Source organism: Balaenoptera acutorostrata, chromosome 7 (genome assembly GCF_949987535.1).
Source record: "Balaenoptera acutorostrata chromosome 7, mBalAcu1.1, whole genome shotgun sequence".
In the NCBI taxonomy this organism is placed as follows: Eukaryota; Metazoa; Chordata; class Mammalia; order Artiodactyla; family Balaenopteridae; genus Balaenoptera; species Balaenoptera acutorostrata.
In genome coordinates this window covers 45,336,161-45,355,722 of record NC_080070.1, presented here as the reverse complement: position 1 = coordinate 45,355,722, position 19,562 = coordinate 45,336,161, and the positions used below count along the sequence as shown (strand labels likewise).

At 34.2% G+C, this 19,562-nt stretch overlaps 1 protein-coding gene across 6 annotated transcripts in view; it reads left to right on the top strand.

Annotated features, from left to right (window-relative positions):
* The window catches only part of BBS9 (Bardet-Biedl syndrome 9), a 465,641-nt gene that overhangs the window by 183,652 nt on the left and 262,427 nt on the right, over window positions 1-19,562 (top strand). For 4 of the 6 annotated variants that reach the window (XM_057549919.1, XM_028164767.2, XM_028164765.2 and 1 more), the window contains 5 exons: window positions 2,382-2,435; window positions 8,888-8,990; window positions 10,470-10,574; window positions 12,725-12,739; window positions 17,650-17,790. In XM_057549919.1, coding sequence (XP_057405902.1) covers window positions 2,382-2,435; window positions 8,888-8,990; window positions 10,470-10,574; window positions 12,725-12,739; window positions 17,650-17,790 — 418 coding nt within the window. The remainder of the gene's footprint in view (window positions 1-2,381; window positions 2,436-8,887; window positions 8,991-10,469; window positions 10,575-12,724; window positions 12,740-17,649; window positions 17,791-19,562) is intronic. The other 2 variants (XM_028164768.2, XM_007175220.2) reach the window with 1 other exon arrangement.

The following is a 19,562-nucleotide window of genomic DNA, read 5'->3' as shown; positions in this document are numbered from 1 at the left end:
TCTCACTGCCTGCAGTTTGGGCAAAATATATTAAGTTTATCTATATCTGTACCAAAGTTTATCAATTTAGGAAAGTGATTGAATTCACTGTTTTTTACTCTGTATGGAATTTATGTCATATAATTTTGCTTAGGAAATGACTTTGATATTTAGGTATCACAGCGTAATATAGTAAGTAGTTCCATAAGCTTTTCAAAGATTAATCTTAGTATAAACAGCCAACCCAAGTTGTGATAAAAATCACATTAACATTGCCATAGTATAGTAAGTTGGGTATACTTAAAAAAAGTAGGGCTATATATGAAAGAAACATTCACCCATCTGAGTCACATAGTAGAGGTACTGTTTAAACATTGGATATTCAGCACACACCATTTCTCACTCTACCTGAAGGGTGTAGTCTGAGTGGAACATTTTTGCTTAGTTAGCTGACAAATGTACACACATTTTCTTGCCTTGGAAATGATTCTTTTTTTCCTTTGGGCAACTTATATAATTTTTTCTAGGTTTTCTTAAACATAGGCTATTTGGATTGAAATTCCCTTTCTGTTCTTTAGCAACTTTTGATCTTTGTGAGAAAAGGCCTTATGCAATAGCACTGTATTGTAATATATATTTCCCTATCAGTAACCTGGAGTGCTTTTTCCTCTTAACTAGATGTCTCTTTTCAGCTTCATTTCCCCTTCTTACTATTTTTTTTCTTCTTAAGAGATTCTTGAGAGTATCATATTCATCCCATTGGAAAACATCAGTCCAACGACTTAGGTGGCTGTGATGCCATACTGTCTTTGTAGAGCTACTTCTCTCTGGCTGTAATTTCATGTTTCCAAAGGACTTTTGTCCCTGAAATATCTAGGTGTTTAGATATGGATTGAAAAGAGCAGGAAACAGGAGATGTTGTTTTCTCTTCCAGAACTGCCGACAGCTAAATGTAAAACATTTCCTGGATTTTAGGTAATACTAGAGCAAAAAGCCTGGCTTAATATTTTATTTTCAATCATTGTTATGAAAGCACACATCCAAAAAATAATATAATTAGTGTTAGAATGGGGGCTTTTTCAGAAGAGATAAACATCGCTATCCTCTCTTATTGATTGAGAAGTTGGATCAAAGTTCATATATAGTTTCCTATGGAATCATAAATAGAATATGAATCTCCCAACTCTTAATTATGCTGATGACCATTACATCATAGTGATCCCTGCTGATTAGAAGTGATTTAATTTTTCTTAGTAAAATAATTCCAAATAGGTTAACAAAGTACAATGGATTTATTCATTGTTGGACAGAGACTTCATGATCTTAATTGTTCCCTCAGGAATTCATGTGGGTATTATTAGAAAATATGTTATGCTTTGATCTTATTCTATTGTAGAGTGACCATATTTTCCTCTCAACCTACCACTCTAAAAAATAAGTTATAAATTCTAAGGAAATGTTTGCTCTATTATATTATATTCTGAATTCTTTAAGAGATAGGACCAGGTAACCAAGGCTGATGCTCAAAGAGTTTATGATATGCACTAGTAAAAAAAAAATACACTCCTACTTTTGTTTTATTTTCTAGGTGTAAGGCCACTCAATCTTTTTTTTTTTTTTTTTTTTTTTAAAGAAATTCACGGTCTTTTATTTATTTATTTATTTATTTTTGGCTGTGTTGGGTCTTCGTTTCTGTGCGAGGGCTTTCTCTAGTTCCGGCGAGCGGGGGCCACTCTTCATCGCGGTGCGCGGGCCTCTCACTGTCGCGGCCTCTCTTGTTGCGGAGCACAGGCTCCAGACGCGCAGGCTCAGTAATTGTGGCTCACGGGCCCAGTTGCTCCGCGGCATGTGGGATTTTCCCGGACCAGGGCTCGAACCCGTGTCCCCTGCATTGGCAGGCAGACTCTCAACCACTGCGCCACCAGGGAAGCCCCAGGCCACTCAATCTTTATATCATTAGTTACATGTCTTAGATATCAATACATATTATTAATCAGAATAAAACATACCTTTGGCAAGCTAAAAATACAAGGACCTAAAAGAATGGCATACTGTTTATATAGAAAATATACAGAAGTCTTCTTTTATATAATATAAAGAATGAGTTAATAGAATTAGTTTCAGTTTTTAAGGAAATTTGGCAATAGAGTAGTTTGATAGTAAAATATGTGAACTTTTCTTCCCTTTTTGGAGTCGTGGGTTTTTTAATATTAGCTTGTGACTTTCCCAATGAAGCCATCCAAAAAGCCACACTGACTCTTTTAGTCTGCCATCAGAGTGATAAATCCTTTATAGTTTTTTTGGTGGTGAGAAATATGTATCACACCTACTGTGTTTTCTCATTGATGTGCAGTATTGAAACTATTCTTTCTTTCCTTCTCTTCTCAATTCTGTGTTTACAGCAATCTACTGATGTTGAAGTGGGAGCTGACCTTGTCCCTTCAGTCACAGTGAAGGTATTGTACATAGTTCTAGACTGTAATGTGCAAACAATATCACACATTTCATCACATCTGTCACTTGTCACCCTATAAGTAGCTTATGGAAATGTAAAAATACTTGGTGGGCAGAAGAACTAATAGACATTTACCAGAGAGAACATCAAAATGGCCAACAGACACATGAAAAGATGCTCAACATCACTGATCGTCAGGGACATGCGCATCAAAACCACGTGTGATATCACCTCACACCTTAGAATGGCTGTCATCAAGAAGACAAGAGACAACAGGTGCTGGTGAGGATGTGGTGAAAAGGGAGCCCTTAAATATTGTTGGTGGGAATGTAAGTTGATCCAACCACTTTGGAGATCAATTGGAGGTTCCTCAAAAAATTAAAAAAAAATCTACTGTATGACCCAGCAACTCCACTTCTGGCTATAAACCAAAGGAAATGAAAATAGTATTTCCCATGAGAGATATACGCTCTCATGTTTATCACAGTATTATTCACAAAATAGCCAAGATATGGAAATAACCCAAATGCCTATCGATGGATGAATGGATAAAAAAAGATATGGTACATATACACAATGGAATATTATTCAACTATGAGAAGGGGGGATATCCTTCCATTTGCAACAACATGGATGGCTCTTGAGCACATTATGCTAAGTAAGATAAGTCAGACAGAGAAAGACAAGTCCTGTATGGTATCACTTATATGTGGGAATCTAAAAAAGTTAAGCCTGTAAAAAACAGAGGGTAAAATGGTGCTTACCAGGGGATTGGGGGTGGTTAAGAGTGATGATGTTTAAGGGCACAAACTTGTAATGAGTAGTAAATAAGCCATAGAGATCTAACGCACAGTATAATGAATATAGATAATAATATTGTACTATAATTATGTAATGTGATAAATATCACTGCCCTGGCAATCATATTGCAATATATAAATATATCAAAGTAACATGCTGTACATGTTAAATGTACACAATGTTACACATTAAATTTATTCAATTAAACAAAAGATTTCTTGGTTAAAAAGTTAAGAAATAGAAAAACTCAAACACTTGACATTTGTAAGTTTTCCTCAGCCTTGAGTAGTAAATAGATAGCCTTTATTGTTTACTACAAATTTAAAACTAGTAATTGCATTTATAGCAATATATATATAATAATTGTTAGGACTTATTCCTACCATTAATTAAATGTGTAGTGTGATTAAGGGTCTTTTTTCTAGAAACAAAATTAGTATTTAAGTATACTAAAGGAATTGTGTCATCACATTCATAGTAGACCAAGCAGTTGATTGCAGTATCATACATATATTGGGGAATCATATGAATGTTAATAATATCTTTCTTCTATGTATGATTATGTGTGTGTTTGAAAAGAATTTCCAGCCATCTATCTGCCATAGTATTAGCTTTAAATGGATGTATTTATAGCAAGAAAATATTAAATGAAGAAACCACAAAATAGAGTAGTGACAGATTGATAGTCCCCAAAAAATAGAGTATGAAGGATGTGGTTTTGGTTAAGATTTTTAGTCCTGCCATTGTAGAATTTTAGAACTAGGACTCAAATGTAGAACCCTCTTAAGGCATTTAGATTAAAGTGTGGTAATAAGTCAGCACATTATTAAGCTGAAAATATTTATCACTGCCCAGACTTTGGAGCCAGGGAAAGTTGTGGATCTTGGCGATTTGCTAAGTCAAAACTTGGACAGGGCTTTATATTTTCTTAGATTATGGGTTGCTGTCCTTGGAGGAGCTTGACAGGGCACCAGGCTTTACCAATTGTGTTCGCTTATACTGGACCCAGCGGGTGGCCCAAGTGTGGGGATCTTTGGTAGAAGTTGAAGGGAGCCCAACCTTATAACAGTTTCCTAAGCTAATTTTTTTGGATTCTTGCCACTGGTAGCAAGGGTGGTCTTTTCCCAGTCTCCCTTCCCCCTGTCCAGTCAAAGGCTCTATCCCATTAATACTTCTGAGTCTGGAAAAGCATTAGTGGCAAGAAATCAAACATTTAAGAAAAAAAACCCAACAACCTTGTAGCGTTCCAGGAATGATCTATAGACTTTTGTGTAGGGAAATCTCTTTTATATCTATCTACTGATATTGTTCTGACACATAACATAATAATTCAGGAGCACACTGCAAATTGCAAAAAGAAATCTTGTACCTAAACCAGATAACTTTGCTCATGCTAATTTTTTCCCTCACTACTAGTTATTGCTATAAATAAATACACATTTCCCTCCCATGCCATTCTTAGGCTTTCATGTGTAATAGCCACCTTAAAATGGTGGCGTGACACTATTGGAAAATTCTCCTTCATTAGGAGAATAACATTTAACTATGTTTGAGAATGGCTAAGTCACAGCTCTCTTCCTTATTGCCATTATAAAAGAATGGGAAAGAATGCGACACACGAGTTGCACAAAATCAGCTGGACTTAAGCAGCAGACACCATGACTTCCTGATTCTGCCTGACAGTTCCTATACAAATTTCTGTTATAAATCTCTCCTTATAGCCTTTTATAACAACAGCAGCCAAGGTATATAACCATGGAAGTTTCCATCATAATAAATCCTGTTAATTGAGAAAATTTTTCCATCCGTTCCAAGTGAATGAAGATGTGGTTACCTTGAGTGTGTGTGCGTGATGCGTGACCATCTATTGCAGGCAACTAAGGCAGAGTGGTTGTTAATACCTGGCCTTTGGAGTCATGTTTATATATCTAGGATAAAAATTTAGTATTATGTTTCCTGAGGATCATATTTTATTTTGTTAGAAATGGAAAATAGCATGGAAAATTCTGATATTAATTTTTGTATTTTCCCCTTAATCTATAATTATTTTTCTCTTAAAATATGAGGTTCATGGTCTAGCCAAGTCTTTAACTCTTTTTTTTGGCTCAAACACAACTCTTCTTTGTTACTGTAGTTATTTTTGTCACACATTTTCTTGATTCACTTTTTTTTCTTTTTAGAGTATTAGTCATTTTATTTTTATTTATTTATTTATGGCTGTGTTGGGTCTTTATTTCTGTGCGAGGGCTTTCTCTAGCTGCGGCAAGCGGGGGCCACTCTTCATCGCGGTGCGCGGGCCTCTCACTATCGCGGCCTCTCTTGTTGCGGAGCACAGGCTCCAGACCCGCAGGCTCAGTAATTGTGGCTCACGGGCCCAGTTGCTCCGCGGCATGTGGGATCTTCCCAGACCAGGGCTCGAACCTGTGTCCCCTGCACTGGCAGGCAGATTCTCAACCACTGCGCCACCAGGGAAGCCCTCTTGATTCACTTTTGAAAGTGCCTAGTCCATTGTTGGGATTCGATAGATCTGTGTATGAGAGTTATCACCATTAATCTTGCATCTAAACTAAATGCAAGCACTTGTAACAATGTAAAATTGTACGATTGTTGTCTAAGTACATGTTGTTATGCCAGGCAGAGTCAGAATGTCTGCTGTCTTAAAAATGGCTTATTACTACCTTAAGGATTTTTCATTTTCATTTTTAAAAGCAACCTCTCACGAGATGTTCCTGGTCATAGTTTTCAGCTCTCTTGCACATATTGGCTGGATGGTCTTAGACGTGTTATTGAGCTTCTCTGGACCTCTATTTTTAAACTGTAAAATGAGGGTACTTCTTCATTTGCAGAGTTATTTTGGGACTTAACCACAATTGATTAAGAGTGTGGGCTCTGGATTCTGACAGACAGAAGTTAAATTGTGCTTCTTCCACTTATAATCAGAGTAGCCTTAGGCAAATTATCTAGCTTCTCTGAGCCACATTTTTCTCTTATGTAAAATGGTATATTGTGATAGTACCTGTTTTACAATGTTGTAATGATTAAATGAGATAATACACATAAATAATTTATTAGCGTGGTTCCATGAATATAGAAAGCTGCTAATGGTTATCATTAATTTTATTTAAAAATATATGTACAGACCAGCATATTATTGTTAACAGTAAAATATTGAAATTGTGTTCTGTTTATTTAGTGGAATAGCTATCAGAAGGAATGTTGCCTACAGCACGTGTACTTTCTTCTTCCCATAATTACCCTCAGTGTTTTATTAAAAAGGTATTATGATTTTTATAATGGTCAGATATCATTACGGAATCTTTCTTTGTGGTATGCAGATTTCCCCCCATGTATTCCCAGGGCTTATAAAGTAAAAATTGAGGGTTCATTGTTCATTTGCTGTGTTTATTGTATTTATTTGCATCAATAGTTGTCCTTTAAAATTTTTACTTTGCAAGTCAAAAATGTTATGCTTATTTTTAAGTTGTGCAGAATATCCACATCATTTAAAATTAATACAAGACATTTACTGAATCTAATTATATGTGTATAATGTTTGTGGGCCAGATGTATATTCTTGTATATTGTTTATCTATAGTATGTATGTATATATATAATTAATGAATAGTTGATACATGCCTTTTACCTAAGAGAAAATTCAAAATGACTTTTCTTAAAAATTAAGTATGCCCTTGCATTATGTCAATTAATAATGAAATGTATCTGTTTCATATACTAGTCTAGTAACTAGACTACATTGCTCCGTAGCAAAGGTGCCCTGTATAATAGAAGAGTGCTTCTCAACTCTGGTTGTAAATAGCTATCACCTGGGGAACTATTAAAGAAATACCAATACCCAGGTCTACTCCCAGAGATTGTGATTTAGTTGGTCTAGCAACTCTACCTGGCCAGTGACTGTGATAAATCTGGCTTACCATGTGGATAAACTCATCCAAAGAGACTGTTCAAAGAGGCTGGGACTTTTTACGAGACAAAATCCAAAGAGAGAATGTTCCCAGTGGAAGCCAGATCTTTAAGCTTTTTCTTTGATGCCCCTAGCACTGTGGCCCAGTAAAGATCCTTGGGCCTGATGGATTCTATTGACGTTCCTCCTCAGGAGGAGTGAGAGAAGTCCTGGCCTTCTCTACCCCTACCCACCCTATTTCTCAGTCAAACTATTACCCCAGAATTCATAGCTATTAACTCTGACTAGAATGGGAATTATCATTCCAAGCATCATCAACCAAGAGCACCAGTTTGGAAATACAGCCAGCTTAGAAATGCAGCAGTCATTATTGCCATTCTTTGATATTTTCTAGAATTAGTTATGTCAGGTATTTTTGTATTAAGCTGTGGAAGAAACTGTAGTGCTTTGATATGTATTTAAACTACTGATGGTAAATACCTACCTAGAAAGGAAATCTTTAGAGAGTAACTTGTATAAACGGTAATATACTGATACTAGATAAAATAAATAATTCATGATGCCACATCTATACATGTAAAGAAGAATGAACACATATAATATTTCATGATGTAATTATTCACCAGACATGAGGGCAGATTTTTTTGGTCTGCTTTTGATAGAACATTTTTTAATAGCTTTATTGAGATATAATTCACATACCATACAATTTACTCTTTTGAAGTGTACAATTCAATGATTTTTAGTATATTTGCAGAGTTGTAGAATGATGACCACAATTTAATTTTTGAACATTTTTGTCCCTCCAAGGGAAACCCCATATTCATTAGCTGTCACTTGCTGTTCTCTCCATTCCCCCACCCCCAATCCCACTACCATCCCAAAGCAACTACTAATCTATTTTCTGTCTCTGTAGATTTATAGATTTGCCCACTCTAGATATCTCATATAAATTGAATCATATAATATGTGGTCTTTGTGACTGGCTTCTTTCGCTTAGCATAGTATAATGTACCCATGTTGTAGCATGTGTCAGTACTTCATTTCTTTTTATTATTATTAATATTATTAAATATTATTCTGAATAATATTTCATTGTAGAGATATACCATATTTTGTTTGTCCATTCATCAGTTGATGGACACTTGGGTTGTTTCTAGTTTTAGCTATTATGAATAGTACTGCTATGAACATGTGTACAAGTTTTTGGGTGGACATATGTTTCATTTCTCTTGGCATGGAATTGTGAGGTCAGATGGTAATTTTATGTTTAATTTTTAAAGAAACTGTCAAACTTTTTTCTTGAATGGCTATACCATTTTACATTTCCATCAGCAATTTATGCAGGTTCTAGTTTCTCTACATTCTTGCTAACACCTGTTTTTGTCTGTCCTTTAGATTATAGCATTTAAGTAGATGTGTAGTAGTATCTCATTGTGGTTTTACTTTGTATTTCATACAAAGATTTTGAGCATTTTTTCACGTGCTTATTGGCTATTTGTACATCTTCTTAGAGAAAAGTCTGTTCAACTCCCTTGCCCAGTTTCTAACTGGGTAGAACTTTTTAATCTACTACCTATGTTACAGGTTATGTTTTGTGACAGCTCATTTTTTTTTTTCTCAGATGGTATTTCCTAATTATTTGCAAATGATTTTTTAAGTAGTTGTGATATTCTATCAATTTGGAAAAAATGTAATTTTTTTATTAATAACAATTTCTATTTTCTCAGGTCACACTGCAGAATCGAGTGACATTGCAAAAGATCAGATTATCGGTCTATGTACAACCACCTTTAGTATTGACTTGTGATCAGTTCACCTTTGAATTTATGGGTAAGTGTTTTGTTTTGGCTTAAATTCTATCATGGTGTGAGGTTTTTTTTAATTAAAAATTTTTTTTATCAGTGGGTTTATTTCATGGCTATATTTCTTGTCTGAATAGTGAGACTGGTATCTTCCTGAAATCAGTGATTGTGTTGTTTTGCTTATATTTTCCCTCCAAACATCAAGCATGGACATTCAGTGAATGGCTGTTGAGTTGAAGTAATTGCAGATTTTCAAACGCTTATCTTAACTAGATGGACGTGTAATTGTACTTAAATACTATATTTTGGAAGGCTTTTTTATTGGTGTTTCTCTAGTGAGCTATTTATTGAATCTGTAATGTTTGAAGAAAGAATATTGGCTTTGGAGTCTGGCCTGAATTTGAATCCTGGCTCTGACACTCAATGTGTAACCATGGGCAAGCTACTTTAGTAATTACTTGGAGCCTCAGTTTTGTTTTGTTTTAATCTGCAGAAAGGGGATAATGATATCTGTGTTACAGAACGGTTTTAATTAGAATTTAATCAGAAAATTAATTGGACTTAATTAGAAAATGAATCTATGTAAGATAACTGTAATAATGCCTAAGATTTCTTTGCATAGGGTCTCTCTTACCACTTACATCCAGTTGTCATTAGTCCTGTTTAAATGATTTCTGAATTACCTTTCAAGTATTTTTCTGTCTTTCTTCACTGCTACTGTTCAGCTGGGAACCCTATGTCTTATTCACAAAAAGCAAGAACATCTCTCTCTTTTTTCCTTTTTATAACCAACCTCTACCTTAGGTGCCCGACAGATAGTAGAAACTCAATAAGTATTCATTGAATCAGTGAATGAGTGATTGAATGGTTGAGGTAAACTTGTAGTTGATATCTCACTTTATTTTTTAATTTTTCACAATACTTCCAATTTGTCTTTCTAAAACACATTCTGGACAATTAATGTTTTAAGTTAAAAACTTCTTATAGCTCTCTAATGCAGGTTGGAGGTCAAATACATGAATATGGAAGGCTATGCACAATCTGCCAAGTTGCTACAGTTTTAGTTACATCCATATCCAATTCCCCCTTCCATTTTCTCCTGCAGTCTGTGTTCTAGCCATGATAAGGTACTATTTCCCACTCCCAACTTCTCTTGCCCTTTGTGTACCTTTTGCTTTGTTCATGCTGCCTGTTCATCTGAGTAAAGAGAAGCAGTGGTGTAGAATGTTAGGTACCCTTGTTCTGGAGTCAATTCCCAGCTCTGTATTAGCTATATGACCTTGGGCAAGCTTTTTTATCTCTTTGTAGCCATTTTCCTCATGCACCAAAAAATGGGGATAATAATAATACCCACCATGTAGGGTTGTTGTGAGGATTAAATGAGTTAATCTATGTTATGTAAAGTGCTTAAGACAGTAGCTGGCATGCAGTATATGTCTAATTTTAACTGTTTGTTAATAATAATTGTCCAAAATTATGTAACATATTATTTTAACATTGCTTATAGCACCGGAGATGACTAGAACAGTGGGCTTTTCCGTTTATCTGAAAGGAAGTTGTTTACCACCTGAATTGGAAGGAAATGCTGTTGTTTCTTATTCCAGACCTACAGGTAAGCATACAGTTGTTCATGAATTTACAAGCCTAATCACTTCTTTTAAGTTATTGGAGTTATGAGTTAAATGTTTAAGTGTTTAAAATGGGAAAACACATTGTAAAATATTATTAAATGAAAAAATATTCTTTTCTAGTGTTAAATAAAAATGTATGTTCAAATTACTTTGATGTGTTAGGAATAATTAGTGATAGTCTATTTAGCTGATCTCCATATGTAATGTTTGATTCTATCTTTTCAATTAATAGCAAATATGATGTATTTTTATTCCCACTAGAAGAATGTTATCTAGCCAGACTTCATGTATTTGAACTAAAGAGAAAAGCCTAGTCTGAATTAGTAAAAAAGACTATTATGGGTTGCTGTAATATTAAGTCAGTCTTCAGAGTTTCAGACACTGCGTTAGTGATTAAATAAAACTCTTTATTATCTTACATGTTAAAATGTTTAAGAACAGGATCTGTATTATTTCAAGAAACTCTTAATAGATCAAAAAAGTTATCTTTAGTCCAGTTGAGATCTAATTATTATAAATTTCAACTTGGGTTCAATTTTATAGTTTTGTGTGTGTGTGTGTGTGTAGTGAATTTTTCATAGTAACAGTTGGACAATTAGTTGATTGATAGAATAAGAATAGTTATTGCTGTTTTTAAAAACCGTTTAAATGTGGTGTAACTGATAGGGTATTTCAACAATGTTGCATTTGTGTTTTTTAAGCATTTCTGTACAGTTTTCTTAATTTAAAAAGCGTAGAGATGCCTTATTCATATTTTTTTCTCTCTGTTGATACCTACTTTGCTTACTTAGCAATGTTTTTATGAGACTGATGCAACTACCTACTGTGCTAACAAGGCACCTTGGCAATGTTTTTAATAATAGTAGTTCTTATTTTGTCTAAGTGAATTTTCTGGTTTATGCATTGACGACTCTATGCTTGGAGGTGATTTTATAACTTTAGTACATGTTTTCAAAATCTGTTTCTCCTTTTTTGTAAGTTATTTTGCTTTAAATTATAAAAAAATCATTTCTGGCCAGAAGTGACCACTTTAACCATTTACCTATATTTTCAAAATTTGGGGTAACATAAATATTTTATGGTTAAAAGGCTTTGCGAAACCTGGCTTTGGAGAGAAATACAAATCTTCTGTAAGGGATCAAAGAATGATGGACTTTTTAGTTGGATGTTTCTGAAAAGAACATTGAAATGTTCAGTGTTATTTTAATTTTGAGTTGTGAAATAAAAAACAGGAAATGTTGGCTAAAATCCCTGGATCATTTATCATTAATTGAACATCTCAATAATCATAGGCATGATTATACTTTTTATCTTTGTTACACCTTGTGTATGTAGTTATAGAGATTGTTGATGCCTTAATTCAACTAATTATTTCATTTGCTTTCAAGGAAAAGTAGTGATACTGGTTGAAAATAAATTTAAAATAAAGAAATGGATTACCTAGCAAGTGGACAAAAGGCTTAAAAATGCATTATGAAGTTATAAAATCATTCAGTGAGCTTATGGTTGCACATACCATTTTTAGCTATTATGCTTTTCTAAAGACAGAATTTGAAAGACTATAAATTATTACTAAACCAAAGAGCATAGGCATTAATTGGTTGAAAGTTAATTAGAAGTTAAAGTAAAAACAAGTCTATAAAAGTAAAAGAATACCAAGACAAGCTGAAAAAAAAATAGACATTGTTCCATAGTAGTATCTATTAACTAAAGTTATAATATAAGCAAGACTAACTGGAAATACTAATATTATATATTTGTCTTTCACTCAAATTTTTTCCAAAAAATTCATTTAATGCTCTTGATGTCATTTACATATTGAGTCTGGTTTGCTTTTGGCTAGATCATATATCTTTACCTCTTTTTGCCACATTTATACTGGAATAACACCCTCTCATGGACTTCTGAGAATGAATGAAATATATTGTTAGATTTCATTTATTCATTTTATATTCTTCAATTGTGAATTGGCTTACCTTTATTGGAGGGCCATTTAAATCATCTGTAAGAATCTTAAAAATTTTAAATTATATTTTAAGCAGATATGTGTTAAGTTTGTGTTGTAATTTTATAACAGATAATTTGTTACATTTTCTCCCCTATCCCTTTTTGCATTGCCTCTGATGGATAGATCGAAATCCTGAAGGTAAGTGAAAAGATAATTTAGAACAAAATGAATTTCAGAACTGAAATTTGGTCAGTTAATTGAATTGGTATTATACCATGAATGAATTCTTTTTATGGACTGCTGTTTTAACCATAGCAACCTCTTTAGGGTGATTCAGTGCCTTGATCTGGCTATGGAGAAGCTAGTAGATGTTTCCACTTATAGATACTTGTTATTCATTATTAGTTGTTTCAGAGTCATGAGAAACAATGAAGCTCCATGACTTTTTTGAACAAAACCAAAGGCGCCACTGACAACTTATTTTTGTAAGTCATTGGTGATTTACCTGTATGCTCAGTTATCTTAGTGTACTTAAAAAGAGTAAGGAAAAAAATTCTGAATTCTAAATTGTATGATTGTGTATACCCCCAAATATTCACCTCTTTGATCAGAATGCCATGTGTACTCATTCTATGGGCCTATTCCTTGTCTTGTTTAGAATTTGTGGGGGAATATCATCAAAGGACTGACCCCTTGAACTTGCCTGGGTCAGTGTTGTCACCATTTTGCTTTCCCCAAATCCTTTGTTTACTACTCTGCTATAATACTTATCATAATATGAGTTTCATTAAGTTTGTTCCTTAGGTTCTCCTAGTAGATTTTTGAGCTCTTTAAGAGTAGGGTTCAAGTACTTATCTTAGGATTGTGCAGTATCTGGTTACATGACAGGTACTCTATAAGGATCTTCTACTTTGATTATTTTTCCTCCTAGACATAGACTTAATGTGATGGTTTGTCTTAGTTTATTAGCCATTTTAAGATTAGTATTAGATAATATTAATTAGTAATAATTAGATAAATAAAATACTTAAAAATAATGACATTATTTACTCATATAGTTTTGGTGGTTCCAACAACCTGAGTTGCATAGTGTCTGGGAGGTGAATATATATTTATATGAGAAATATTTTAATAGAAGTAAGCTTTTAGCTTAATAACATAAAGTATACTTGTCAAATTAGAATTTGGGTTATTAAAAATAATTTTAATAATGAATATTTACTTTGCAAGATTTCATGTAACTGATAAGATTTCACAATAACTTTTATAAAATACAATATTATTATTTAAATTATTTGTTTTGAGTTTTAAAAAAATCAGTAAAGGTTATTATTGAAAGGAATTTATTTCCTCTTACTAAAAATTCAGATCAAACCATGAGAAAAAAAATCACAATATATGGAAATTTTAGTATTTCAATGCAAACCTAAAGCTGGTTTTAATAATCTCTTATGATATATTTTAAAATTATAATTAAGCTTCAGGGAGTAGAGTTGAAATATTCAGCTTTACCTAGTAGGCAAGAAATTAACATGTGGCCACTTAGATCTTACTTACATAAGGCTTCAAATTTCAAAGACTTTTCCATTTTATTGGCCTGATCTGTTCAGGCTGTATTGCAGATAAGCAGTCCTGCTTTTACATATGGAAAAAGAGAAGCAAACGAGGTTTTATGTTGTCCCATAAGAGTTTGTCTCCATTATTTCTGCATTAAAGTTACATGACATGGGCAGTGTAAAACATGACTGCAGATGGAGCACAGTACGTGCCAGACATAACAGGAAGGGATCAAGGAAGTCCTGGCTACCAGACATTGCTACTGCTTTGGGGTTCCTTGTTTTCAATAAGAAATGACTCTAGCAGGCCCCTGGAAAGAGTTCTAAAGGCATTATGTAGATGTGTAATATATAGATATAGTTATTCAACTCTGGTATCTAAGTTCTTTTTTCTTTTTTTTAAAGCACATTTTGGCATCTCTCTTGACAGTGATACTGGTCTCTTGGGTGTGCCAGGGGTAATTAGAATTCTCTTCCTGGAAAAATTGTTCTGTCAGGAGTGATTTTGATCTGAATTTTCTCTCTAAGTGTTAAATAATTTTGTGATTAATTGCACCATGGTAGTTGCGACTATCCATTTCCTCTAGTAGGCTAGAAGGGGAAGTGTTTGAAGGAGAGGTGATTATATTTGTTAAAAAACTGTAGCAAAAAGTCAGTCTGATGAGTGAGTAGGCCAATATTTGCGTATTACAAATGACCAATTTCTTCTTTTCTCTCAGCATTATATTCAGAGAGTTGAATGAGCCAAATAGAGACTGTTTTGCCAACTAAATATCGCTGATGGTAGGCAGTTAGGATCAGTTAGGCTCTTTCAACTGAGTTGAAAGCTATCCTACTAGCAACTTTGGAAAGTCTTTAAATGCATATAATCCTTTCCTTCCTCATTACAGATACACGTATGCATACACTCACACATACCTCTACGTGTCTCTGGCTTCAGGTTCTTAGCTACAGTTATAGCCTGAAGAGTAACTGGTAGACAAATCTGCATTTCAGGTTTCTTAAGAAAATGTAAATCTCAATAGAAATGTGCGTCTGATGAACTCCATGTCTAAACACTAGACGTTATATTTTGAAACGTTTGGGTTTTAATTTGATGGGAAGTAATATAAAATATTGGCAGTATAATTTTTCTTTTTAAAGGTATGGTTTCCTTAAACTGGTTTCTAAAGGATTTCATGCTTTTTTCCCCCCCAATGGTAAAACTTTTCAAGCTGCCATCATTTAAAAAATAGCCATAATCATTTTATTAAGTATGAGTGTCATCATTTTTCAAAGTAATGTTTTCCAAATGTCCTGTGAAACAGGTTTACAATTCCTGGAGAGAAAAGAAATTCTGGAGGGGTTCTTCAAATCTTAGCAACTGCAGACCATTGCCCTAGTGTGTGATATTGTCATTAACTGACTTAACTGAGCTGTGAATTGAGTTACAATGTATTTCCCTTCTTGGGTTTATTAGTGCTTGCAATCCATTTGTTTCAATTTCTGAAACATTTATATACCACCAGTTTCTTGAGCTCTGGGTTCTCAGAGTTTTAGGGTAATAATCTAAGTAACATAAGGCTAGTGTTGTTGATCATGATTAATTTTGTTTTACCACAAATTCAGTCAGTACCTGGTCCAAGTGAAGTAGAGCCACAGTTTCAGCAGTGTAGTTTTAGAAGAGCATTTACAGCCAAATTTTATTTGAACAATTAGCTCAGACTTTGGTTGAAAGTACATAGAAGATAGCTTCTCTTTGTGCATGTACAGAGTTGTCAGAAGATGAAGCATTTTTTCCCCCGTTATTCTATTCATTGAAAATGAAGGAAATGGAACTAGGTTTCAGTTTCCTTGTTCTTTCCAGACTGCATCTATTAATTGAGGCTGTAATTTATATATTGTAGAGGAAAAACATTAGTAGGTATATTTCCATAATTTGGGGATATATGGAATATATGAAGTTGGAAAAAATAATGCTTTGTAATGTTTTTTGTGGTGATATTGATAGTTGTGGTCTGAGCAGTAGCTTAGATCATGTTACCATAATATTTTGAGTCAAAACATTTCATCATTTTAAAGTACAAATACACATGCCTCTAAAACCTCACAAAATGTCAGGAAATAATACCCTGGGACTTCTCTGAAGAGACACCAGTTATAATTTGCATCTAGGATTCCAGGAGAAGTGAATTTAACATCTGTTGGTTATGAGCAAAAAATGAGCTATGTAAAATTTGATGGATAATAGATTATGTTGAAGAGAATGACAAATATGCTCCACATGCTCTGAAAAAGTATTTAATTGGCCTCATATATCAATATGCTTGCCATTGTTGATGATCTCTTACTATCCTAGTGAATAAGTAGTTCTGAAAAGTGTACTCCCAGCTTGGTTATAGAGTAAACCACACAACTCCAATTGGCATTAACAAAATATATTGCTAATTCTAGGAATCCTATTTGGGATCATGTCTACAAACTTTACTGCTTCCGCTTTTGCTATTTTTAAGCTGCTCTCTGACTCCACTGTAAAGAAATAAAGGAATTAATGTGTGGATCTATCCAGTAGAGTAGAACATTTTAAGTTTTCCTTTTTTCTACAGTAGTTTACTAAGATATAGGTTTCTGTATATTATCTTTTGTCTTATCCAGTCAAAAATAGAATCCTAGTATAAAAGGAGAGAGAACTAAAGTTGTAGAATTGCTTTACTTGATTTATAAGTAGAGAGCCTAATTTGCTTTGGTTTCAGTTTCATTCTTTGTAAAAATATTAACAGGAATGATTTTTAAAAACTTTAAATTCTGATATAAAACTCTTCATTGTTATTTATTTATGCAGTTACTTATTTCAATATACCTGTATACTTTCTGAAAAAATTTGAGAATTGAATGACTATGTAAGCCTTTCAAAATGTTGCTTAACAGTGATATGTAAAGTTAAATGGATTGAGAAAAATTCAATTTGTATGAAAGTAATATTCTTCATATTGATGTGTAAAATGACATCATTAGAATGAACTTCAGTAGAACTTCAGTAGGGCAAATTCTGCTTTCATGCTCATAATTTATTGCAAATTGTTAATTGTACTTCGAATCTTCAATAAGTAAAAAAACTAAAATTAAAAAATTCAGGGGGTAGAAAAATGATTAGATATGGTCATATAGAGTCTTCCTGATATAAATTTCATATTCTTTGCTCATTTTAGCGGATAGTCTTGGATTAGGGCTAGAGCTTTGAAGGTCTTCAAGACAGTTCAGTAATTGAATATAACTACATATAATGTTTTATATAGCGTTCAACTGTGATGACTTTTAAAATATGATATTACTATTAAAGGCAGAGCTTATCCTATGCTCGTTTTTAAGATTTTATTTTTGCCTTGCACTTTTTGACAATAAAGTAAAAACATAAATTGTGATAATGCTTTCCAGTTATTTCAGTTATGCTAAATGAAATGGGCAGGTAACAAACATTTAAACTAAGATATGTTGCTACTATGTACTACTATTAGTAGTACAATATTTTTCTTATTTGTCAAATTTATGAATATATATTTCTCTTTATTTCAGGCATTCCTCGAGTTAGCCAATGTAAGTTTAGACTTCCCCTGAAATTAATCTGCTTGCCAGGCCAGCCTTCAAAAACTGCAAGCCACAAACTAACTATTGATACCAACAAATCTCCAGTCAGTCTTCTCAGTCTCTTTCCAGGTAGGACTCTTGAAGTAACATGCCTGTAACATCAGAAATGTTAAGAATTTAGAATGGAATCCTTCATCAGCAGGTAATGATGGGGTAATTATCAGATAATTGTTAAGTCAGAATATAAAAGTGCCTCAAGGATTTTTTCATCTTGTTTGCGGGTTCAAAGGCAAATAGCTTATATCAACAAGGTAATAAAGCGTACCTTTTAAGTTTGATTAAAATTATTATAATCATTATTTTGCTTCAGTATTCAGAAATGAAAACATCAAATGTTTCTTTTTAGGCTGTGGAATTTTTTGGCTTGGAGTGTAAATATTTATTATTCATCTTTCTTGTAGGTTTTCAAATATATCCCTTTTTTTTTTTTTTTAAATTTTACTTATTTATTTATTTATATTTTTGGCTGTGTTGGGTCTTCGTTTCTGTGCGAGGGCTTTCTCCAGTTGCGGCAGGCGGGGGCCACTCCTCATCGCGGTGCGCGGGCCTCTCAGTATCGCGGCCTTTCGTTGCGGAGCACAGGCTCCAGACGCGCATGCTCAGCAGTTGCGGCGCACGGGCCCAGCCGCTCGGCGGCTTGCGGGATCTTCCCAGACCAGGGCTCGAACCCGTGTCCCCTGCATCGGCAGGCAGACTCTCAACCACTGCGCCACCAGGGAAGCCCTATATCCCTTTTCTAAGCATGTAAATATTTATTATTCATCTTCATTGTAGGTTTTTGGAAATGTCCCTTTTAAAAGCATATTCTTATGCCCCTGAAAAGTAACCTCATAAGTAGGTGCTCTATGTGGTTCTGCTGTCTTCAGCAGCTGGAGGGGGCAATGTCCATTCTTTGCCTCCAGTACTTTAGAAGGGGCTACATGTATAAAGCTAGAATATCACAGCGAACATTATTGGTAATTTGTGAAGGTGTGACTTTCTCCAGGTGTTGGTTTTTCTTTTTGAGTAGCTTAGAAAAGAGAGAGGCATTGATTGGATAAAACATCTTTAGTTGCCAGGGTTTCTAATGTGTCGCATCTATTAACTTTCTTGGTGATGAGGTGGAATTAAAAAAAATAATCTGGGAATTAAATCGACCCTTTTAAATCCATCATTAAAAATCAGCACTGTTGACTGTAAGATGCATCTTCACCCTTGCATTAGTGGATAGGATTTAGAATACAAGTATTTCCCACAAGGTTTAGAAATTTATGGTAAGTCAACTTTTGTGTTATTACCTACTTAAAGTGATTAAAATTTATTTTTCATTAATTTGAAGTTTTTTTTTTTTTAAGTTTAAGCTAACTTTTTTTTTTTAAGCTAACTTTTATGTATTTATTTATTTATGGCTGTGTTGGGTCTTCGTTTCTGTGCGAGGGCTTTCTCTAGTTGCGGCAAGCGGGGGCCACTCTTCATCGCGGTGCGCGGGCCTCTCACTATCGCAGCCTCTCTTGTCAAGGAGAACAGGCTCCAGACGCGCAGGCTCAGTAATTGTGGCTCACGGGCCCAGTTGCTCCACGGCATGTGGGATCTTCCCAGACCAGGGCTCGAACCCGTGTCCCCTGCATTAGCAGGCAGATTCTCAACCACTGCGCCACCAGGGAAGCCCCTGAAGTGTTTTTAAAAGCTTTATTTATGTATAACTCTATGAAAAATCTCCAAGATGCTCTTTATTACAATTAATCTATTCTTTAGTTTGAATGAGTTCGAGTGAATGAGTGTGTGTGTGTGTGTGTGTGTGTGTGTGTGTGTAGTTAGCAAATAGTTTTGTACCTTTTGGTTTCTTATTCCCTTTCGTTCCC